Here is a 25,949-nt window from a genome sequence, read left to right on the forward strand (position 1 = left end):
AAAATGAACTGATTGTGTTTTCTGAACCCAAGAGCTATATTTTATTAGTAAACCACTTTAGCATATGGATCCATAAAATGAGCATTTGTATTCAATGCCCCATACAGGAAATAGAATGAATGATCCTAATATCAGTAAAAGTGCAAGCGATTGTTTATGGATCACCATACTGACAGCACTCATTACTGAATCTCCTTACATTTTTGGCTATAGTGCTATAGACACTGGAGCTATTGAACTAACCACACATATTCTTGCACTCATGACAACAATACATTTAGAATCAATATGAACAAGTCTTGAAGATAGTCTGAAAATCCTTGTCATTTGTGTCCTTAATCAATAGAGTTCTAGTCTTTAAGGATAACTCTAGGCAGATATATAAAAAAAACACTAATAAATGACATTTTTGTAGCAATTTACAAACACCTTTACTCTTTTTTTAATGCAACTAGTGTAAGTACCTGAATTTGACTTGGTATCAGCCTGTTGCAATTCTTTACACAATAAAACTCAGACTGAAAATGGGGAAGGCCAGCCAGCAAAGGGGCTAATCGGGTTAAAAACAGGCACATGTGCTGACAAAAACAAACAAACATACTGGCAGGAGGACAGTGCAGAGTAAGCAGGGCGATGTCCTCATCCATCTGCTACTTTTTCTTAACTGGCCAATCAATCACAACCTGGGGGCAAGCACTATTGTTTAATTTCAGTAAAGACAGTGTTGTCTGGCACAGTTGTGTAAATATGACTTGCTGAATAGGAGTACAAATCTTTTGGTGAATAAAAGAGATCACAAACTACATATTTCAATCAAGTATTCAGCTGTTTGCCTAAAGTTCAGCTTTAATGCTAATCCCTATATGCATTAGTTCATAGCAACCAATCAAAATTGGCTCGGCTGAAATAAGACCAGTACAGGGTGGACGCAGGCTGGTTGTTATGGACTACTGCACTTAAGAATTTTGAGTTATCAGAACTCTTTATTGAATAAGGCGATTGTGACAACACCTCCAGCAAATCTATCTAGAAACACACAAAATGAAGGTCACAGTTTATATTGAACATCTTCAAATGCAGCAACCAGTGCACAAGTTTAACTAAGCCTGCTGGCTGCATTGCTCTCACAGATATAAGGCTTGTTTAAACCAATGATGTGTGCAAAACCAGCACTATTGGATATAAGGACAGGAATCTAATCAGGAGCTCTCAAAAAAAGAACGTGCTTCATTTGCATTGTTCTTGATCAATATACTCATCCATTTCCAAATCCGAGTCAAAAAGGGAATTTCCAGTGAAATCAGTATCCGGGGTCTGAGAAATGCTATTTTCTGCTCCCTCGTCATCAAAGGTCCCAGTCCTTGAATAAAAACTGAAGTCCAGTAATGGGGTCTGTGTCTTGCTCTCCTCACCACTGTCATCAGATTCATATAATGAGTTGTCATTGTCGTCGTGCCATTCTGGCCAAAATTTCCTTCTTATTCTTTCACAGTACATAGCAAGATTAATGAGCTCCCCTGTAAAACAGCAGACTGATGTTAATTAGTTATAAGGCATTAGGCATTTCAAGCTATATGCATGCTAACACAATGATATGTCCATTAAACATTTATGGGGTTATTACCAAAAGAGTGAAGAGTTTGGAGAAGGCAGGAGAAGTGAACAATCTAGGACAACATAGCTGAACTGGAAAGTTAGATGAATTGGAGAATTTTTCCATATCAGCTATGTTGCCCTAGATTGTTCACTTCTCCTGCCTTCTCCAAACTCTTCACCCTTTTGGTAATAACCCTGTTAGTGGAACCTACTGGAATGATGTAGCATTTATTGATGTACTAGACCAGAAAATGTAACACTTATACAAAAAGAAGTTAAAATATATCTGAAGCAAAACCTTTTTTTAGTTTTGGAGGGAGTGGTGAGGGGCTTGAACCAATGCCATATTTTTACTGTCTGCTAGGGAAATTAATTCCCTTTATTTGACCTACTACCCATTGGCAACAGGACTAAAACCCAGTTTAAAAAAAAAAAAATTTTGGAAGTGTCACCAAAACAGCAACAGAGGGGAATTATTACAATGGGAAATGTGTTTTGTTGCCAGCAGTCCCCTTCACTTTGCAGAGGTTTTTCCCTCTTAACTGTAGGTGTATCTATTAAACATGATGTGAGGTGGAATCTCCAAAATGAGGCAGAAATGGTACAAAAAAACCAAAAACCTGACAGCAGTTTCAATCCTTCTCCACTCTATTCAAAATGAAAAATTCAAAACAATCTGGCTTTGGATACACTCTATGAAATGATGACATGGATTTTTGTGTTAGCTTGTAACACAGAAATGTACCTTCTACTGTGATTCTGATAGCAGGCACTAGGTGGCAGTGCACACGAGTAAAATGTAAAGAAAGAATTTCTAATCCCAATGGTCCACTGATGGTCAACAGTAGAAATGTCACCAGTCATCACTTTATTTACATATATTTTTATGTGCGATCAAATGTTCTTGTTTGTAATATATTACATAATATGAAAGAATTTCAATTTCACAAAAAATATTTTATAGATCCTTAATAAAATCTTCAGCTTAAATCAGCTAAACAAATTCCAGGTACACCAAAACAAAAGGAGTTCAATGCTTACATGTAATTTTCTTTCTAAAGAAGCCACAGCCTGAGAAGAAAAACCTGTCCCCTGTTAGAAGCAACAGATAACCTAATGAATTGTAGAAACATGTTTTGGACTCCTAGAAAAGGATTTTCCTTTGAGTACAAAAATCATATTTTCTTTCTCATGTATTGAGAATTTCTTTAAAGTATTTTTAATATTTATTTTATTTTTAAGTATTTTTTATATATTATATTTATTTTATTTAACCTTTTTTTTTAGGCCAGGAGGATTATAACCTCTGGGACATTTATAAGCAGTCCAACTGAGGGGTGTGCAACAGTTCAAAACAAAAAAACAAATAGGTCCACTAAACACAACAGGAAACTGAGGACTGCCTGCAACTTAAAGAGCTGTCTGAAGGACTTTACACCTGGAGCTGGTATCAGATGAGGCCTGAACATCAATCCACCTGGTAAAACTTAGAGAACACGTGAAAGCGTGTGAAAACCAGATGACAGCCTTTCAAATCTGGAAAACAGAAGTCTGATGCCGAAACACCCCAAAAGAACTCACAGATTTAGCAGAGTGTGCCCTGACAGGAAAGGATGAAACCTTAAGACCGTAAGCTTGGATGATGGCTTTTCTGTGCCACCAATAAATGGTGGAACAAGAAGCTAGTGCACCGTTATGGGGACCATTCATAATGACAAAGACAAAGTCTATCTTTCTAAACAAAGCAGTGGCTGAGAGATAGATTCTCATGATCTCCTTCTGATGAACTGGAGCTGGAGACAGGGACGGAAGCACAATGTCCTAGTTGAGGTAAAAGGCCAAAACTACCTTATGTAGGAAGGAAGTTCTGGGTCTCAACACTACCTTGTCCTTGTGTAAAGCCAGAAAGCTATCTGCTAAGAGACTCCCTTACAGAGGTGGTGGCTACAAAAAACACCACCTTATCGGAAAGAGTGGAAAGGGGGAAATCTATGTGGAGTTACATAGTATTTGACGTTGAATAAAGACACAGGTCCATCAAGTTCAACCTTTGTGTTTCTGTATGTAATTGTGCATCTGTGTGTGTGTACACGAGTCCCTGTGTGCTCTAGTTTTTAAGAGTACTTGTACCCCTGTACTTTACAGTCTCTGAAGAAGGTATCTAAATGCTTTTTGAATGATTCAATACTCTCTGCTGATACACTGCTTGTAGCAGCGAGTTCCAGAATTTAACCGCTCTAACTGAAAAAAAGACGGTTTTTGTAGTGCCGAGAAAACCAGCTTCAGATCCCACAGAGTCACAGGGTAAGCAACAGGTGTAGCTAAATAGAAGGCACCCTGAAGAAAGATCTAATCAAGGACTGAGAAGGCAAGAGTCTCCAGAACAAAACAACAAGTGCATAGACCTGGCCCTTGAAAGTGCTGAAAGCTAAATGTTGGTCAAGACCCAGCTGTAGGATGGAGAGAATTCGTCCCATGGAGAATCTCTTAGGGTGGAAGCCCAGAGACTCACATCAAGTAAAGTATGAATTCCATGCCCGATGATAGACGTTGGAGTAAGTAGACTTCCTAGCTTTTATTGGGAATCACAAATTCAGAAATGCCCTTGTCAATCATAACTGGGACATGCCATTAAAGTTAGCGACAGTGGGTCCTTAAGACAGATGATTTGGAACAGCCCACGTAGCATCCGCCAAGTGTCTTATCAGGTCAAAGTACCACATATGCATAGGCCAATCTGGAGCTATGGGATTCACCTCAATGCCATTCATCTTGATCCTGTAAAGCAGATGAGGTAGGAGTTTCAGAAAAGGAAAGGCATAGATCACATGTACTGATCCCATAGAGCCAGCAAAACATCAATTGTCTTCGCTAGAGGATCCCTGTACCTGGAGACAAACCTGTCCAGGCTGTTATTCAACCTGGGGGCAGGAAATCCACATCTGGTTTTCCCGACCAGTGACACAGGTTCTGGAACAGTTCTGAGATGGTGGACCTCTCCACCAAGTCCAGGCACTGCTGGCTGAGGAAGTCTGCCTGCAAATTATTCACGCTTGCACCTTATGTGGAACCCAATGCCTGAAGGTCACTTCCAGGCTTGCTCCACAACATCCAGTCAAGTGGGGTCTAGCTATGGTACTCCAAAGCTAGGTTGAGAAAAGAGCAATCCCAATAGCTGCCACAGACAAGCTGTAGCAGAGATGTCTTGATTGAAAAAGAATTTTCAATAAAAAAGAAGTGCTAGTAAAAACAGGTTAGTCTTTTCTAGGCAGAGCTAAGGAAAAGGCATCAAACATACTAGGACACTAGCAAAAAATGGAGGAATGCTGGTGGTAGTAGGGGTTATCCTGGTATGGCCTAAAATTTGTCAGTGTGCTATCCTCTTGTAGGTGGCAGTATAACACAAAGGTTACAATCTATGTGCCCTCAATGAACGAGAGTGAAAAACAAATATTCTTCCCTTGATATGCAGCTCAAATGCAAAAAACCTAAGTCTTCATTTGGGTTTTAAATATACATTTTATATGAATTATTTGCATATAAATTATTCACATAACCAAAGCAGACCTTATGTGACTTGTGTGGCTGTAGAAAGTGCCATTGTCAGAGGGGCATTTGTTCTTCATCCCCGCCTTTAGAGAAGAATCCCCAAAAACTCCACCTTTCTCATACCCAACCAGTACATTATTTTTGCACTCAGGACTATTCAGATCTTTCCTCTGCCAGGGCAGGAACTATACTATCCCAGGTTGGCCTTTGACAGCCAGCAGTGATCAGGCACTGATATGGTAATGGTTACCTTTAATGAGCCGTTCAGGTCTTGTACCCGGTAAAGTCCACATTGCTTGTGCCAAATGTCCAAAAATAGTGGCATCTAAAGTGGAAAACTTTGGTCCCATGATATACTTTTTATCACCTAAGGAAAATAAGTAAATGTGGTTGGTTACTAAATTAATACATATAGGCAGAATTATTGCATATAAGTCATTCTATAATTAATGAAGCAAATATGGTATTGTCATAGAGAGAATGTAACTACATAGTGGATTGCTATATTTTATCACATATTTAATAATGTAATTCCTACTTCCATGTGTTGCCACTAAGACCCTGCAGTGTCCAGGTACAAGGTACTACATGGGCAGAGTCAAATTGTAATATTCAGAGTTTCTTGGCACTGAACATAGCAAAGCAACTCATAGAAGGTGATAGCCTGTCCTACAGAGATTTGACTAGCTAAGTGCCCTCTTTAAATGTCACATTTTCAATTATATTATATTTTGCATTATATTTAATATGCAAGTCTATAATCTGCAAATAAGTCTTTTTCCACCCTCATTATGCAAACCACACCTAGCTAACAAATGAATGGATCACAGACAAATCTCTTGCCACTCCAGATATGCATACAGTAAGTACTCTAGATATGCATACCATCAAAACCAATATTAAAAACTTTTTATTCATTCAAATGTACAAATCTACGAAACCATGCTTCAAAAGGAAGAGAGTGCTTTTATATCTTACATGTTGGTAGACCCACAACTATTCATTTTGTGTAGAGGACCACATATGAGATCACAACATCCAGATGATAAACACAGTCAGATGTATAAAAAACAAATCTGAAAGGTTGTACATTAATCATGTGGCTAAAAAGGAAGCGGAGAAACAAGCACATGGACAGGGTGACAGTAATAGGAACAGGGATCTCTACTGCAAAAAAAAAAAAAGGACAACCTCCAAAGGGCCACAAGGCCAATCTTTTTCAACATAGGGCTGGCTGTCAATACTGGAGGTTTCTCCACATTTATGGAGATCAACCATAAGTTATTAACAATAGACTGCTTTGTTAGTCCATGGACAAAGGGACGAAACAGATTAACTATGATGGATATACAAAACCCAATCCAAGTCCTCAAATCTATTAAATAACCACTTTCCCACTGTTTTTATTCCTTCTTTCAACAAGCACATTTACGTTAAAATGATCTCCTTAAACATTGCCTTCATAATTCAAGTAGCTTTAAAGTTTCATAAGCATAAGAAGGCTAAAAGAGTTTACAATGCTCCTATTTTTGCCGCTATTTTCTGTGCCTTCAGCTGCCAGAAGCCACTTTTACCATTTAGTTCCGAGACCTCCACCTCCAGCTACTCTCTCTCTTGCTAAAGCTGTTGGAGACCAGATATGCCCACAGCAGCGCTGAACTGTTCACTCTGGTAATGCATTGTCATCATGTCACACATTTCTCTCTTGCTATATCCATTGCTTGTAACTGAAATACTCCATGTCAGTTACAGCCAGCAGCTTTATCCCTCTATGGTTACCCAGTGACTCAAATAATTCCATGCAATCTCAGTGCAAACATGGGATTGCATGTATTTATTTTTGATTATAGCTCTTAGGGACTCCATTCCTAGCTTGGGAATGCATAAAAGAGGATGCAGATTCTTTTTTCCCCAGTATGGACATATTAGTATGGGGATTGTCTGTCTGTGAAGGGCTGTGTGTATATCCAGGAATGGACTTTAACTATGTCTTGTTACTAAGTTTTAAACTAGGAGATTGTACTTTGAGTTTGCATGCATGTACTATTACAAACTCTTGTGCATGTTTGGTTAAATAGAATATTAAGTGCTTAGCTAAATGTGCTCTATTTAGGACATACTTATACTGTGATTCTGAGATAATATTTGTCTGCATTTCCATATATGCGGAAGATTATTTATTTTATCAATTATTATCAACTGTCAATTGTAAACTGAAAGATTGAGTGAGGAGGGCGAGTTGACCTTTTTTTTAAGGGTTTTTAGGGATTGTGTTAATAAATGCATTTATTTTATTGTGAGTGCTGCTTAATCCCTCATATTGTTTCTGTTTATTATTAGGTAAACTGTTAGGTTTCAGGCAGGGGGGAATTAAATGTTAGGGTTATCATAATCGTTTTCAGGCAGGGGGAAGTTAAATGTTAGGGTTATCTTAATAGTTATGGCCATAAGGGGCCAGAGACATTTAGCGTTTGCATAAAAATGTTGGCAAGTTCTCGGCATCAAACAATTTTTCCGCGTAATAGGCGTCAAGGACAGTCCACAAACTCCTGTTTGGATTTGAATTAGCTGTATTATCATTCATTACACTCACAAGGAAGGAGGAGGAGAATTTTATAGTTGACATTTCAGGAGAGGTGTTTGCTAACATAACTAAACAAAGCATTACATAAGGCCGGGGGTATTACTTGTAGATGTTTTTGTCTTCCATGACTGGTCTGTTTACTCCATTTTTTTCATGAACAACATTGTGCATTTTTTACGTCTTTTTATTTTTCATCTAAATTACATTTATTAGAAAGAACTTCAGTTTCAGTATCTTAACAGTAAATTACAAATAGCTTAGCATCCAGCATTATTTTTCAAACATTTAGAGTGTGTGTGTATATATATATATATATATACACACACTGAATGGCCAGATTATTATGACCACCCCATCAGTACTTTGTTGGGCTACGAGATGACTCCACGAGATGACTTAGTTGGGCCTCCTCGTGACTCCACGAGGTTTTGAAAGGTGATGCGAGAAATCTGACATTGCACTGTTGCCCTTCTGTTGTCTTGATTGGCAGAGGTTGTGTACATCGCACGCCGTGATTGGTTCAGCTACTGTATGTAGCCGAAGCTACCGTACATACAGTATTACCACACATCCAGCGGGCTGACAGATTAGGGATGTTCGTTTTGGGCCAGCTTGGCCTAAACGAACTAAAGGTATACATTGTATACCCCGCGTATAAGACGACCCCCGATTATTGGGGGATGATTTTAAGTATAAAAAGCAGTCTTATACGCCAGCAAATACAGTATATATATATATACACACACACATACATACATACATACATACATACATACATGTATACATAGTGTGGTTATACAGAAACTGCACCATGATCACAGTTGCATAGGCATCCCTTTTCCTGTCATGTGGAGCACATGATGTAGCCCTAAACACAGACTGCATCAATAATAGTCCAAGAAGTACTAAAGTGGCATTAAAGCCAAAAGGTTTTAAAGCTATTTTAAATGCTGAATAAATAATTTACAATGAATGCTGCTTCTAGATTTTTAAAGGTTTTAGATTGCTGCAGAATCAGCTGGTTCCCTGAGCACTGGCTCTGATATTCTGTTTAAGGGTGGCTCCTTTCCCATGGAGGGTCTTAGGGAGCGACCCTTGTGTGTGTGTTAGTAAGCTGTGTTTGTTTCAACAAACACACTGGCAAAGCAAGCTACTCCTCCCCTCCTGTTCTCCACTCCTCGCTCCCTTCTGCAAGCTAGTAGATGGACGGTGCAGGAGACCGCTCTTTCCCTCGAAATCTTGTACTGGACAGAAAGTTCAGGGAAGCCGAGCTGAGAGAGTTGGAGACAGTTGTTTGGAAACTTGATGACTGTATGTGCTTGGGTAAAAAATGTAAAGAAATATATTGCTGGGAAAAAAGGATTAAGAGATTATTACTACTTTAATGCTGCAGTATATGACCAAGACCTCTGTATCTACATTGTGCAAGAAAAAAAGGATTTACGTATAATTGTGGATATTGTAAGGTTACTGGTTACTGTGGCAATGAGCCGCACATGAATATGAATGTATTCCTAAAATGTAATACTAACAATAAAATTGGAAATCTGATCAGGGTCCCTCCATGTAGTAACCACTTCCCCACAAACTCCTAGTAAACAACAGCCCTGCATCCCTGTTGCCTTTGTTGCATGCCAGGCTGTGAAACATAGTGTTTCTATTGTAGAACTATTATGAGATTGCATCCCTCAAGGGAAATCTGTATTTTCACATCTCTGTCCTAAGCAAACCAAGGACCTCTCTCTGCTACTACATGGAGTTGTCCTGGACAAACATGAAATGTCTTGTTTCTCTCTGGAGAATACAGCAAGCAGTGATTACCAAGAAGTCCAGCCAGAGATCTCATGTCTTTCTCCATCAGCTTATAAATTTCTTCCTCAGAAAAGCGTCCAATGCCTTGCCCATACATTTCACGCATTACAATGCCTTTTGTAAGGTGACATAAAATCCATTTCAATAAATCGCTAAATGGCCCAGGAATGGAGATCATTTTCTGAGTTTCATGTAAATTGTCCACCCATTGGCAATAGGCTAAAGTCCTGCAACAAAAAGAATAAAGAAAATATGGTCACACATTTCACTTACACATTTCAAGTGCTTTTACAGTGAATGGATGTAAATTGCTTTTCTTATTATATAAACACTGTAAACAATTCAAGGTTAGCATACATACATATACAGGTGAAACTCGAATAATTAGAATATCGTGCAAAGTTCATTTATTTCACTAATGCAACTTAAAAGGTGAAACTAATATATGAGATAGACTCATTAAATGCAAAGCAAGATAGTTCAAGCCGTGATTTGTCATAAGTGTGATGATTATGGCTTACAGCTCATGAAAACCCCAAGAACCCCAAATCCACAACCCTTTAAAAAAGTAGATTATTACATGTAATCAATAAAACAAGGATTGTACATAGAACAATATCGGACCTCTGAAAAGTACAAGCATGCATATGTACTCAGTACTTGGTTTGGGCCCCTTTATACTTTTGCACGATATTCTAATTATTCGAGTTTCACCTGTAGGAAATAAAAAGGTGTGTTTGTATTAACAGTCTAAGATCATAAAAAATCAACACACTCGACAACCATTTGTTCGCTGGAATGTGTGCAGAAAGCAGATCACCAGTTATAGTATTCCTTCAAAAATAACGTGCTGGTCAAGCAAGTACCATCTATCAGTCTATCTATCAGTCTATCTATCAGTCTATCTATCAGTCTATCTATCAGTCTATCTATCATACAACATATTCGCAGAATATACAGTATCTAGTTTTTATTAGGAACACTACAATATACTGCATTGTGGCCATAAAGGAATGCACATTCCTTGTTTGTCAGCAACAATACTTAGATAGAATGTGACATTATTTGGTTATGAATGGTCCCAAAGTGTGCCAAGAAAACATTCCTCACACCATTACACCACCAGCCTGGACTGTTGACTCAAGACAGGTTAGATATATGGATTTATGCTGTTGATGCTAAAATCTAAGCACTACCGTCTGGGTGCCTCCACAAAAACTGAGATTCATCAGAATAGGCTAAATTTTTCCAGTATTAAGCTGTCCAGTTTTGGTGAGCCAGTGCCCACTGCCTCAGCTTTCTGTTCTTGGCTTGACAGGAGTGAAACTCAACAGGGTCTTCTGCTGTTTTAGGCCATGTTCCTTTAATGTTAGATGTGCATTCTGGGATATTTTTCTGTTCTCTACAGTTGTAGAGTAGTTTCTGTGGTTACTTTATTTTATGTTCACTGATCTGAACATAAAACTAAAACTCCTGACCTGTATTTGCAACATGCAAATGGACAGGCCATTCTCCCCCTCTGTAGCATGAATAGACCAACTTTAGTCTACAGAATTCTGAAGAGAATTGGAAACTAACTCAGGGAGATGTAGAAATAATTAACTGTTTTGAAGGTTAGCATCAAGATTGCAGGACCCACTGTTTCCTCTCCTGAACACTTCTACTCCCAGTGACTTGCCTATATACAGCACTATGATTGACTGCAGAAAACTGGGTGATTAGAAGTGAGGATTGGGTAAAAGTTATTTGTCATTAATATATCAAATAAATATTTATATAACAAGTAACAAAGTTATTTGTTGATTATACACATCTATAGTAAAGTACCTTTAGGGCACATCTTGATCAAGCACCTACTAAAGGCTAATAACACATGTGGACATTGGGGCAGTGGTCAAAAGTTGCAGGGAGTTGTCTGGACAAGTATAAAGCATGTCATTTTCCTGGAGTAACTACAGGCTATAAGGAAATCATTCATTTCTATATCTGTGGCTACTAATAAGTTATGGTTTCCGTATATGTGCAGTTATATATCTGTATAGCAAACAGTATAATGTTAGAACGAGAGCAAGATATACTGTAAGTACATGCAGAAACTCATCACAATGAGCAAGTGGCAAGAGTCCTGTGAGTCCCATATAATGCCTAGGTCCCAGTGGAAGGCCTGAGTCCTCTACTGAGTTCAAAGGTTTGGATGATTTTAATTTACAATCTAACTACATAAACTATACGTTTGCTGTTAAACAACATTGCAGTATGAGTCATTTCATTTTACAGATTTGGTTCAGCAAATAACAATTAATCATAATTATTACTCCTATAACATTTTACTATGCTATGTTCCTCAAATATCAAACTCACCAGTAGAAATGTTCCTCTACCATTTTGGTGACTGCTCTAGAAACGGCTCTTTCATGAGGATTAAGGTTTTTGTTCAAATTCACTCCAAGTTTCTCTTCCAAAAAGTCGATAATGAATTCGGTGCCAGACACTCTTGTGTGATTATATTCTATCCAAGGCATTTTTCCCTGAGGTGACAGCTTCCCATCAAAGTAGTTCTAAAAAACAAACACAGAGTAATTGCAACTATGAACATTCAGACAAATAAACATCTAAGGTCTGGAAAAAATTGTACAACTGCATCAGGAAATGTGATGACACAGCTATTAGTTTACAGGCATCCTGATAACTGCTATTAGGTTTATATAACTATATATATCACATGAGCTTGTTTATTTTGTTTTCGTTTTTTTTTTAGTACAAGCAGCTTACAGATCAGAATGAAAAAAAAAAAAACATTCATGCTCATCTTATGCGTAATGATTCACACTAGATCTATAATGTAAGGAAACTTAGCTATCTTGCTAAAAGTGCAGGAGATTATTAGAATAAAATTTACCATCACGTAGTTCTATTGAAGGATATCACAGTCAACTGCTCTTCAGTCCCTCCACAAACTGAAATTAGAACTTAAGTAACTCCACTAAGTTTACCTTTCAGACCATGTTTCTGGTTACATCCGTATTTAGGGTGTAGCATGAAACATGGGCACATTGCAAACCCTTCCCACAGGCTGCTGCTCTTTTTTTAAATTATGATTTAAAAATTATCAGATTATGCCAATATGTTGTGGTATGTTACCATACACACAATGACAATTATTTGGGGATAGCCGCCCATTTATGTTGATTGTGCTTCCTATGCACTGCACAGCATAATTTAATAGACGTGTGTTATCCAGGGTTTCCGTAAATAATAGTATGAATGGGCCCTAAAGAAGAATACAGAACTATGCCCAGATAAGTGCTGGCTGCAAGGTTTAGTTACCCATTGCAAACCAAACAGGGCCCTAGGCACATTTAACAGCTCCCCCCACCCACCCAAGTCATCTTCCATATAATGTGTATCATGTTCAAATATTCCAATTAAATCAGAAAAAAAATAGTCACAATTTAGCGTGTTGCGTATTTGTGTTTATTGTCGGCAAGCTGCCCCTTTAGTTCTGAAAAAACAAAAAGGTGACACTATAAAGTTCAATTTGTCACCACAGGGCTGCTGAGCTCAAAAACATAATGAAATCTGCATTATTTGCAGATTATTATATTATTAGGTAATTGAGGCTTATGGTGTGGTAAGTAATTCTTAGGCCGGCTCTGCGTTCAAACTCATGTAAAATTATCAAAGAATTCCCTCAAAAAATATGTCTTCTTACCCATAGGAATCTTGTGCTATGTATCACAGCATCATTCATTATTCATGGATACTTCAGAAAGTCCATTAGCTACTCTCGGTGTTATTTCCATATAACAAATAAATCTATGAAAATGCCAATATCAATTTAGATGCCGATGTCTAGCTATTTGGTACATATCATCCTGTTTTTCTGAGTTCCTTAATGCAAAAATATTAACAATTTCAATGTTCAGGAAATACACTTATTTTTATCCTTATGATACCCTTAGCAAAGCTTAAGAAGATTATTTTTAGAGTAAGGTGAAATTATGAGAGTATGTGTCCCTGAGAACAAAGGTAATTTATATTTGAGTCGCACACATCTGTTAATGCACTTTGCATGCAATTGCACTTTGCATACTTTTTTGTATGATTTTTTTTTAGAAACATTTTCTTTATAAAATAAGAACCAAACAATACAAAACGGCAAAGCAGTCTAGCATACCAAACATATGCACATAAAGTTACAGATACAAATACCTGCTGTTAAAGGACATGGACGAGGAATGTGGGATGACGGGAATAAAGAAATAGTATGTTGAACTGGGTCGTTCTGGGAATATTAGCACATGTAGGGTATACTTCCAAATCTCCAACAGAGAAACAGGTGGGGTGAGGCAGTTTCCCAATAGCTAAGGATTCAAAGTGAGAGAGGAAACCACCAGTCTCTCTCTTGTTGCTGGTACGGATGGAAAGGCATTGGATGGAAGGCCTGGATAAGAGAGACAGGCTGGGACCTGTGAATACCCCAAGGAGATTAGATGGAAATATAGATTGAGCTCAAGGAAGCATGGAACAGGGGGAGGGGGGAGCCTGCTCAAGGAGCATGCTGGAAGGTAGATAGGGTACCTAATCCTGGAGAGCCTTGCACCATGGCTCCACATCAGTCCACCCCAAGCCCAGCTGCCCCAGTCAGAGTGCTCCTATCCCAGGACTGACCTCCTCCAGTATGTAAGTAATCAACAGTGGGAGTAGTTGAATTGTGGAACCCTATACCTGTCTAAAACTAAAGCTCAGGTACCACAAGGGTTCATAAAGTTTGTATAGGTAGTGGTACCTTTAAATGCTCTGGTTCAGGTCTGAGGGTAAGAGCCCATATCATCTTGGATAATGTAAATCCAAGATGATTCCAGCTCAGCGACCTTGTTGATACGGGTGAGCCATTCCTGCATTAACACAGGGTCAGGAGATTCCCAGTGTCTTGGAATTATAGCTTTAACCATTATCAAAAAGTGCATTGTTAGAGATCGTTTGTATAATTTTATAGATTATTCCAAGTAATGAGAGGAGCGGGTGGCATATTCCACTTTTTGCAAAAAATAATAAATGCACCCATATTACAAAAAACATTTATTGATATTTTGCATTTGAACCTGCAAAGCATTGCAACTGAAATCAGTGGCTCACAGGTGCAATGCACAGGCTCCTACAGACAGTCCCCCCAACCACAGGTTCTGTCTATGAACATGCAGGTCCACATAAACTTGACCACCAAGCTCCCCCTGGCTACGAATCTATTTTGCACTTCCTTTTCTAAGTGTACCTGTCCAATATTCAAATACTCTACTTCCTTATTTCTCCATGATGCTTGCTCATTTATTTCCACCATTAGGGAAAGAGCACTTTGCAGTAACCCAAAGCAGTCAACCAGAATCAATCTTTTACTTATCTGACTTTAGTACACTGAACGAATTTTGGTTGCTTTGTTTGCTTCTCTTTACACTTCAATGATTGTTGCACTACTTTTAAATGTTGCATCGGATTCCTTAAAGCAAAACTCCAACCAGATTAACATTAAATTAAAATTTTACTGATTCATGCAGGTTTGTGTTGCTCTAGAAAACAATAAATCAAAACCAAATGTTGTTTTTATGAATAAATAATAATATCATTATTATAGTTAAAATATAATGAATAATTATCCAAAAATATCAGTAATAATTTAATAGTTGTAGAGAAAAGTAGGGCTCCAGTCTGGTTCTTCTGTCTGGCAGAGCTGTGTAAATAGACAATAGAATAGAAATTCAATTCCTTCAACAGCTCTTATATGTTTATCTGATCTGATTCAGTTGTTTGCCTGGAGTTCAGCTTTAGGTCTCTCCAATTAAGCTTGTGTAAGGGACCCAGTGGCATAGAGAGGCCAATACAGCCTAAATGCATAATGGCCTAACCAGGAGGCAGTAGCATCTTGCTTAAAGCTTATCGGTAAAAGGTAAATGTTTAGGAATATTTATCAGATTACGTATAAGTGGAAATCAGTTAGAATTCTTCTCTCTTTAACTTTCAAATATTTTAACTGAACAAACTGAAGAGAGAAGCTGATTGGATGCCATGGACGACTGCTCCATATTCTGTCTGTTCCAGGTTTGATAAATTCCCCTCAATATGTCCTGGTTTTAAAGTACCAAGGTACCTGGTACCAAGATCACAACTGCAGCATTTGCACAAATATTGTGGGTCATAAAAAAATGTAACTAGCATTTTTTTTTAATTCTCTGCTCTAAGAAAATATATATTTGTTGAGGGGTTTTAAGCAGTTTTCTTGCAAAGAATTTGAATTTTAACATGTTTGCAAAAAATGTGAAAATTGCTCTGGTCACAAAGTGGATAAAAACACCTTTTTTCTTATGTCTTAACATCGGAGTGAGAGCAATAACTCTGTCAATCACTGTTAGCAGTAAACCGATGAGTGGTAAAAGCATTTAAAATGTTCCCTATGGGAAATTTTGGGTAATTACTTTTTTTGCGGCTTCACGGGCGAACGCATTTTTAAGGCTTGACATGTTTGGTATCTATTTACCCGGCGTGACCCCGTTTTTCATATTTTACTAACAAATTGGGTATTATATTATGTTTCTGTGCACTAAATTTTAATTTAGTTTATTTTTTCCTAAAAATACGAGTTTGATAAACATTTGCGCAAAAACCGTGCGACGTAAAAAATTGCAACTAGCATTTTTTTTTCTACAGGGCCTCTGCTTTCAGAACATATATCATTGCGTGGGGGTTTAAAGCTGTTTTCTAGCCAAAAATGTACATTTTATCATGTGTGCACAAATAGTAAGAAAATGCCCCGGACAGCAAGTGGTTAAAATAACGCACCAAATAAAAAAAAATTCTATTTTTCATTTTTGTTTATTAAACTTTTTAATTTTAGTTTAACTTTTTTTTTAACATTATTGCTGGGAGCAATACCCAGCCTGCTATTGGCTATTGCAATTTAAAATATCCAATAGCAGGCTGGGTATGGCTCCCAGCCTGCAGATGTAGAGGAGGCAAGGGGCGGGGCAGAGGAGCAACGGCCAAACCGGGGGGATCATAGGAGCGGCCCGGGGGGACCGTAGGAGCTGCCGGAATGTGTGAGAGGAGGAAGCGGCCGGGGGAGCAGCAGCGGACGTATGGGGGTCTGTGTCCCCGCTGCCTCTGCCGACACAGGCGGGGAGAGCAGCGGGGATTTGAAGGGACACAGACCGCTGCAGCCAGCATCAGCGGAGAGGAGAACAGCGGCAACTAATCGATGATGAGAATCGTTACCAACGATTCTCATTATCGATTTTAATCGATTTAATCGATTAGTTGTTGCAGCTCTACTTCCTTATATTGTAAAGAGCAGTGCAGACTGTTGGGGCTATCTAAATACTGTATTATAATAATAATAATAACAATATTAATAATAATACCAGCTAATGTTCTTTTTTTTTAGTAGCCTGCCTAAATCATGAAACAAAAAATCATGAAAGTGCCAACTGAACACACAGATCTGCGCCTCATCATTGTATTACCTTTATTCTATTCCAGTCTATTGCTAAAATGCTCTGCCTGCAGTAGATCTAAGAGCTATGAAGAAAGGGCTGTTTCATAAGATTTTGTAGTGGTACATATAATCCAATTCTCATCAAAGCGATTATGTTATAGTACATATAATTCCCATGAACAGAAATATTGACAGGGATTATATGTTCTACAACACAATTACTTTGCAGACGGACAACATAGGTGATGTCATAATACTCAGTCTTACAGTAAAAATCCATATTTGATTCCATATCTCAGCATCTGAGTGCTTGCTCTCTAATAGCTGGAGTAGACGATGCACTTCTCCATCTTTTTTGTATAAGTCTTTGGTCAATGTTTGTCTGTGCCGTGTTTGTGCTGTGATATGCTCAGTGTTGAGTGTGCTTCTCACAATCTACCAAGGTGTTAATAAAAGTTGACTTCCAGTGGAAGCTAGTATATTATGCGTCCCACATTTTTCTACCAAATCTTCTTTTACAGTTAGGCTTTTGTCTTTAGGTTCCAGTATGCTTTCAGTATCTTGTATTCCAGTTCTGTTCGTTCTGAATTTTTGCTGCGTTCTGGGTATCTTGTGCCCCCTATCTCTCTCAACTTTGTACATTTTACTGTTAGCCTGGGTTCACACCTGGGCGTTCGTAATATGCGCGTTTTTGCACACGCGTTTCTAGCGCGATTTCCTGTCACCGAAAGCGTTTACGAAATCTCTATTTAGAAGTCTAATGGGTACGCTCTGAAATCTGCCCCAAAGAAGCTCAAGTACTATTTCGCACGTAGGGCGTTTTTCAGCGCGACAAAACGCGCTTAAATACGCCCAGGAGGGAGCCATGCCCATAGCAATTCATAGGATTTCACTTCTTGAGCGTTTTTCAGCGCTTCGATCAGCGCTAAAAAACGCCCAGGTGTGAACCCAGCCTTAGTGTAATTCTAGTTCTTCTTGTGTATTAGTTTTGCTGCACCCCCCAACTCATTGTCTGCCATATCTTCCTTCTTGCCCAGGCCCCTTACTGTTTCTTTCTACAGAAGTTGATGTATACTCTAAAGGTGCCCATACACTGCTCGATTCTCGTACGAGAATCGGGCGAAATCCCGCGATCGTACGAGAATCGAGCAGTGTGAACGAAGACGTGCGACCGTTTCTACTGTACGGTCGCACGTCTTTTGTCGAACCAACATAATCGAAAACCCGATCCAAGGTGGGCAGATCGTACGAGCTTTCAATAAGCATAGGACCATCGCAAGAAAAAGTCTTGCGATGGTTGTAAGGTGCATGGGCACCTTTAGACCCCTTTCACACAGGTGCCGTCTGTTCCGATCAGCAGGGAATTTGGATCCCCTGCTGATCTGAGCAGAATAGAACAGATGTCACTCATGTGACATCTGTATCCCTTCAGTTTTATTCTGAGCTATACGGACCCATGTTAGGTCTATGGGGAGTCAGCTGTAAGCAAACATGTGTTGGTTTACATCTGATTACCTCTAATGCGTCACAACCAGGTAGGCCAAAACAGAACTCTCAAGTCGGGGGTAATCGGATGTAGACACATGCAGGTCTGTTACATGGGGCTTCCAATCAGATCCACCTGAAAAACGGACCTGCAGATCTAATCAGACCACCTGTGTGAATGGGACCCAAGGGCTTGTTCACACCATAAACAGTGCGTTCCAGAGCGGTCAGCTGCTGGAAAGCACTGTATCACATCCCGGCCGGCTTCCTGCATTCAGGGGAGGAAGGGGCCGTGGCAGTGCATTGAAGTCGATGGCACCGCGGCTACATCCCCTGCCCGCAGTGCGATCACCCGCACAAGAACCCGTGGCAAAACAATGCCTGTGTTGCAGTCCAGTGCGATCTGAAAAAAAGTGCTTGCAGGAAATGTGTAGCCGGATTGGCGCTGAAAAACACAGCCACCGCGAGGTCCCCAGCAGCCGCACCTGTTTAAAAATGTAAAGCGCCGGTATTGGGGCTTAGTATTGGGGCACTCGTGAAAATGTCCAGTATCGGCACAGATACTAGTATTGGTATCAGTGCATCCCTAGTCATGATAATCACCTTGAAGTCAATTCACACATCTCTAAGGAGGACCTAGTATATAATAAAGGGAAGGGTTAAAAAAAACCTGCCAGGTTAGTTCTTTGCTGTCTGTGTACCATAGAGGGAATGCTAGAGGAAATGTCCCAAAGTGAGGAAAATTCCCCTCTTAGACAGTTGTCCCTGGAACAGGTGTCCCCATTGGAAGAGTCCCGCGTATTTCTTCTTCTAGGGACAACACTAAAATTTCTAGCATTCCTTTACTTTTATTGTATGAGCATAAACTTTTTCTTACTGTTGGGGTATGGAAGGTTTTGGAAGAATTTACCAACCAAGGCTGAGAACCACTGAACTAGAACGTATGTTTAGAAAGCATCAATCTAATGTTATGGATACGTTACATAATCTTTGCAATTTACCTGATATGGTAGGTCAGCCATTCTTAGGTAAGTTTCCAATTTCAGACAGAATGGAGATAAACTAGGAACACCATTGATTGGCCGTGAAAACTGATGTAAAATAATGGCATCTTTGGAGTCAACTTCTTGCTCTTTCCTGCAAACACACAGAAAATCATATTATGTTATATCATTAATTACATTATTCACCTTTTACATGTCAGGAACTGCTGGGTAATGTATTCAGTATTATCGGAATCATGTTTTTTAAAAACTGTAACTGTCTTTCTAAATAAAACACATTCATATTTTACTTATTATAGAACCAAATGTTATCTTAAATACGTTCAAAAGAAAAGATCGTTTTATTTATCGTTGGATAATATTATGCTTAATGATTGACTGTCTAGAATCTTAGAAGACAAGCATTCCAGGTCTCTAAGTGTGTGGGAACCATGGCTCTCATCCCATCATCCAGGGATAGACCCCACGAATTACCGAGGTATTTGATGCAGGATGGAAAACCGCTTGATAGTGGTCCAAGAACTGGGGACTTGCAGTCATAGTGACTCGGTAGGATGTTTGGTGTAAGCGAATTATGGGACCCCCCCTCCCCCAATCCCTAGTAGTACGGGTAAACCAGACACTACTACCCCCCTAACATTCTTCTACCCCACTCATTTTGCCTGATGAAGGGGATGTTGTGAGACCCCTAAACGTTGTTTTTGATACATTATGCTATGTCTCATGCGTCAATAAACAAACGCCATTGATTCATTACTTGGAGTGCTGGTGTCTATGTTATTCTGCATTGTATTACAGGCGCTGTCAGTAAACCTGAATGGAGCTAGCAGCTGATTGGACACTTGTTACGAGAATTTTCCAACCGACTCCATCGATCAGCTGATCCAGGAATAACAGGCAGAAGGGTGCCGATAGCAGCACCCACTGTGCACATTTCAACCGGTTCATCAGGAACTGGACGATATTCAAACCGTGTATACCCGACTTTATTCTGCTTGCATTTAAAAGAAATGTTACCTTCAATTTAAATCAGATAAATAAATTCTAGGTGTTCAATGTCTTACAATTTTTTTTTCTTTCTAAACAGCCTGAGTAGAAAAGTCTGTGTCCTGCCAGCAGCTGCAGAATTGGACCCTTGCTCTCCGTGGACAAAAGGTTTAGATGATGCTGGACATCCTCCAGCCAATAAATGAGACAGGCTCTGTCTGACTTGATTCAGCATCCAAAGTGCACAGTGGGAAGCTCACAGTTTGCAGTGAAATCAGGGTAATCAACTTCAGTACAGTAGAAAAGCCAGTACAACTGTGCACGACTGAAGCTAAGGTTTGTGTTTCTGGCAGATCGACAGATCTTTAACCCTTTCAGGCCCCTTTAAACAGACTAGCTGCTGGGACTCAGTTTACATTTGTAAAGCCGACACTGGAACAGCGGAAGCGATTCTGGTGGCTCAGTTGCCACCAGATTGCTTCCAGGCGCCAGTGAAGTGTGCCTTGCTTCTTGGGCTCCGCTGCCCTTCTGCGGGCCCGGAACTGGCATGTCGGGTGTCAGCAGGAAGACAGGGAGGAGACTGGCGAACCTCAATTTACAGATCTCCTCCCCGCACTAAGCAACCGGAAGCGACATTGATTGCATCACTTCCGGTCCCTGTCATTGCTCGGCTGCAGAAGCTGGGCAATAACCTATTGGAGAACAATCTGTGCTCCAATAGCTTATATGGAGTGGAAAAGTGACGCTAGGGGTCTAATGTAAAAGGTGGTTCTCTGGGGACGATGATATAAGGGGGGATTCTGGGGACTCTGATGTAAGAGGAGACCCTGGGGACTTAGTGCCCAGAGTCCCCCCTTATATAAATCTCCCCAGAGTTCCCTCTTATGTAGAGGGACTCTGATGCAAGGAGGGACACTGATGTAAGGGGGAACTTGTACTGAGTTAAAATTATGGTAAATGTATCTAAAATATGGGTGTCAGTTTTTGGAAAGGGGCACAGTTTCAGTGCTTGCCATAGGTGCTGTTATCTGTAGCTATGCCTTATGGTGCAGCTCTCAGGCCACTGCAGATAGAAGTCTGTGTTTTCCTAACCTAGGTGCTTAGTCAGTAAAAGAAAAATATTGTTTAGACTGGGTTATTTTCTCTGTGCTTTCCATTCCCTTCTCTGTTTATATTTTTCCCTCGGATCTTTTCTAATAGATCTTGTTAATCTAATGGATCTAATGGATCTTGTTGGATCTTATTTTTTTTTTTAATTCTAATTATTCGAGTTTCACCTGTGTGTATATACATATGTATACAGGTGAAACTCGAATAATTAGAATATCGTGCTAAAGTCTATCAGTAGATAGACTGATAGATAGACTGATAGATAGACTGATAGATGGTACTTGCTTGACCAGCACGTTATTTTTGAAGGAAATATTAGTGTGGCACTATTATTTTTGTGGGGGCTGTAGGGAGCACAAATGTGGGAGCAATGATTTGTAAAGGGACTGTAATAGCAGTGATTTCTAGCAATGACTACAGCACTCTATGGATTCATTTTGTTACACTTTTTATCTTTGCAGCAACAGCATTTTTATTCACCTGTATCTCCTGCTTTAGTAAAGTAACAATCTATAGGTGCCCATACACTGTACGATTATCCTACGATCATCGCGGGAAATCCCGCAATCGTGCGATAATCGCAAAGTGTATGGAAGGCGTGCGCCCGTTTGTACTGTACGATCGCACGTCTTCCATCGAACAAGCAGGCTGGAAAACCCGCCGCGATTCGTTCGACAGCTGCCGAACGGGCCGGTGTGCGCACGCGAACACTGCCCGTTCAGCATTGCAGTCATTGGAAGCCTGCCCCTCAGCGAGGTGGGCTTGCGATGATTGCAAGTACGATCTGCCTGTCCAAGATGGGCAGATCGTACATTTTTTAAATTACTTTACAACCATCGCAAGACAAAAGTCTTGCAAGGGTTGTACAGTGTATGGCCAGCTTAATGGTGCTCTCTGTGAAACGCATTAGGAACAACTGAGTTAGGGCTCTTTCGCACCTGTTAAAATCAGGCATTTGAGAAGCAATTTAACGCCCCTCTGCCACCTTTTAAAGCCCATGTGAGATAAAACAATAGCAACCGCCCAGAACAGTTCACACATGGATGTTAGCGTTGTGTTAAAAAAATACGAGTGCATGTCACGTTCTGGAGGCATGGCCGCTGTAATAAAGCCTCCATTTAAACATATTGAAACACCCTCTAAACGCTCGGTCAATGCTCCCTAGAGCATTTTTGGGGCATTTAAGAAGCAATGCACAGGTGCTCAGAAGAGGTATAGGAGGTTTTGCAAGCCCAAAAACCACTGGGGAATTATAGAGTGAGTGGACGGAGCAGCTGCAGATGACACTTCCTGTCTGCACACAGCCAATGTTGTGTGAATGTGAATGTCACACCCAACAAAAGCGGGCAGTTTCTAGCCTGAAATATGTCAGAAATAAATGTTGCTGGGCTAATTCAAGAGGTAGAGCAACAACCAAGATTGTATGACCCATATCTGCCCAGCTACTGCGACTCCCGCTGGTCACATCTCTTTACTACGTCACTTAGCACTCTTCCTTACTTCCAGGGCATTTTGCAAGCGTATTTGACGCCTCCCTAATGCCTTGAAAATGCCTGCCGAATGCCTTGTTAACACTACAGGTATGTTAATCAGTGCACATGTGAAAGAGCCCTTAGAAACCTGTGCTAGGAACTCCCAGCAACCCGTGACACTGGTGTCCTGCCTAGCTACCTCACAGGCCGCTCGGTCTGGCGTCCCACTGAGCTCCTGGCAAGCAGTGACATCAGTGAGCTCAGACAGAGTGGCTGACAGCACACACACTCATTCCCCACTGGAAGGACCATTAGCTGATACCCCCTCCAGGCGGTGATTAATGGGACAGCCCTGGGTCTTGTGGCTGGATTAAAGAAGATATAATTACCTGATCCTCTATCCCGCTTGGCTGTTAGACCAATCCCACCTCTTTTTCCCCAGGCTCCAGAGGGCTAAGGACCCAAGACGTCAACATGTCTAATGCAGATCCATTCACTTGCATTAGATGTGAGGATGCCGAGGGACATACTACAGCCAGGGTGGAGGGGGAGGGAGGTAAACGTTGACTTTCGCAGGAACGAGGATCAGGTGAGTGTATTTTCTTTATCCTGGCCCCTAGGGCAAAAGAAGCATTTAACCCTTGCAGTGAAGGGGTAGCCTATTAGAAAAATCAGAATTTATACGAAAGAATACATGTGACAAATAAACACTCAGCAAATGAACATTCTGACCAATTTGCCGTATAAGTGCGTCTGTGTTTTTTCACAACTAATACTACTTCATGAACACCAGTGGGCTTGTGAAATTGTGGCTAGTTTAATGTACAGGTACTGTACAAAGTGCAAGAACCTACAACTGTTATCTGAATCTCACCAATTTCTCATTTTACTGCAATTAAACCATATGTCAAGGCAAAAAAAACACAAATAGTATATCTCTAGAATACATGCATGTTTACCGATATTATACTCCTTTAAATACTCTACAAGCGCAGAAACTCGATAACCGTTGGTATGCCAGAAGCCCCTAACTGCTTTTCAACATGACAACACAGCTCTACATTTCTAAACACATGGTATCAGCACTGCCTACTTAAAGAAGAACCCTGGGCAAATAAAATCTTAACCCTTGCAGTGGGGCAACCCCAGCACTGCAAGGGTTAAGTGCTTGTTTTGTCTAGGGAGCAAAAATAACAGAGCTATCCTCACCAGAACCACAATTCCGGCTGGCTCGTAGACCTGTCCCTTTAGCTTCACTCCCCTCTGCTCTGGCGGTCTAAGGTCCTGTGACTCATCACATCCTATACAGTTTATTGGATGTGAGGATGCCAAGAGAAAATTCCATGGTTGGAGCGAAAGGGGAGCGAGGCAGAAGGAAGCCGTCTGGGAGCAAGCCGGCATTGCTGGTTGGGTGACTATCTTTGTTATTTTAGGCAAAACGAGCACTTAACCCTTGCAGTGCGGGGGAAGCCCCACTGCAAGGGTAAAGATTTTATTTGCCAGGAGTTCTTTAATTTTAGATGGACTGCAAAGAACAGGGACCTCTCCTCACATTCTCCTCACTTTCTGCTAAGTGTCCCTATATAGCCACCATAGTATTCAATAGTATCACACAGTAAGACATGGGCCTACTGTTGTATATCAACTCTTGTAGGAGATATACTCTTGATGAATCCAACAGTTATACGTACCTCGGCCTAGAAATGAAGCAAACAGGAAGTTTCAAACCAGCCATAGAGGCACTAAGAGACAAGACATGTAGAACCTTCTATGCCATCAGGAGACAACTCTACAAACTAAAACCACCTGTGAGAGTCTGGCTTAAAATCTTTGATAATGTGTCCATACACTGCTCGATTCTCGTACGAGAATTGCGGGAAATCCCACGATCGTACGAGAATCGAGCAGTGTGAACCAAGACGTGCGAATAGTGTCATCACTCCAATCTTCCTTTATGGCAGTATGGGGTCCCATCACCTATCCAGACCAACTCAGATGGGACACCAGCCCAACAGAAATATTCCATCTGGAATTCTGCAAGCACCTCCTCCAAGTCCATTGGAGTAACTCTGACAATGCTTGCCAGGCAGATTCTCTTTACTTCTTGCAGTAAAGAGGGCGTTATCATACTGGGACCACCTAAACAACAGCCCCAATTCATACCACCATAAAGCCCTACTGGCCAACAAGTACCACTCCAAGCCATGCGGCCTGCAACAACTTATCAGCACCTTGTCCATCCAAAGCTCCCATGAATGCAGCCTGACAAAATATCACATAAAGGACGAAATTAAGGATTCTAAAGAAAACTATATCAGAGAATGGAGAAACGAAATAGCAAAATCCCAGAAACTCACTATTTACCAGTCATTACAGAGAGAATACAAACTGGCCCCATACCTGGAGGTACTACAAGACCCCAAAGACAGACAAATCCTGAGCCGTTATAGACTGAGCGCCCACAGCCTGGAAATTGTATCAAGGCGGAATAGACAGACCTACAAGCCCAAGGAGAGTAGATTGTGCCAGCGGTGTCACCAGGGAGCCCTGGAAGATGAGGTCCACTTCCTGCTACAGTGCCCCAAGTACTCAGCACTGAGGGACACTCACTTCCAGAGGCTCTCCACTCTTATCCTGGACTTCACCTCTTTAGAAGAAAAGAGGAAACTCCACATTGTACTGGGAGAAGAGGAGCTGACGGTGAAAATATCTGCACAGAATGTCACCAACTGAGAGGAGATCCTGGACATATAAATCCCCAACATGGACTCACCCCATCCCCCTGTATGTTACCCCTTACCACTGACAACTTACCTATTCTTCCATATCATCCTTTACCCCTAATAATGTTCTATTACCTGCCG

At 40.4% G+C, this 25,949-nt stretch overlaps 1 protein-coding gene across 1 annotated transcript in view; it reads right to left on the reverse strand.

Moving 5' to 3' along the window:
* Positions 1–968: 968 nt before the first annotated feature.
* The window catches only part of FAXC (failed axon connections homolog), a 31,467-nt gene continuing 6,486 nt past the window's right edge, over positions 969–25,949 (reverse strand). The window contains exons 2-6 of the mRNA XM_018564921.1: positions 19,514–19,649; positions 11,903–12,099; positions 9,551–9,768; positions 5,396–5,512; positions 969–1,517 (exon numbers count right to left, since the gene is read on the reverse strand). Coding sequence (XP_018420423.1) covers positions 1,228–1,517; positions 5,396–5,512; positions 9,551–9,768; positions 11,903–12,099; positions 19,514–19,649 — 958 coding nt within the window. The 3' untranslated portion in view covers positions 969–1,227. The remainder of the gene's footprint in view (positions 1,518–5,395; positions 5,513–9,550; positions 9,769–11,902; positions 12,100–19,513; positions 19,650–25,949) is intronic.

Source organism: Nanorana parkeri, unplaced genomic scaffold (genome assembly GCF_000935625.1).
Source record: "Nanorana parkeri isolate BGI_ZX_2015 unplaced genomic scaffold, ASM93562v1 scaffold795, whole genome shotgun sequence".
NCBI lineage: Eukaryota > Metazoa > Chordata > Amphibia > Anura > Dicroglossidae > Nanorana > Nanorana parkeri.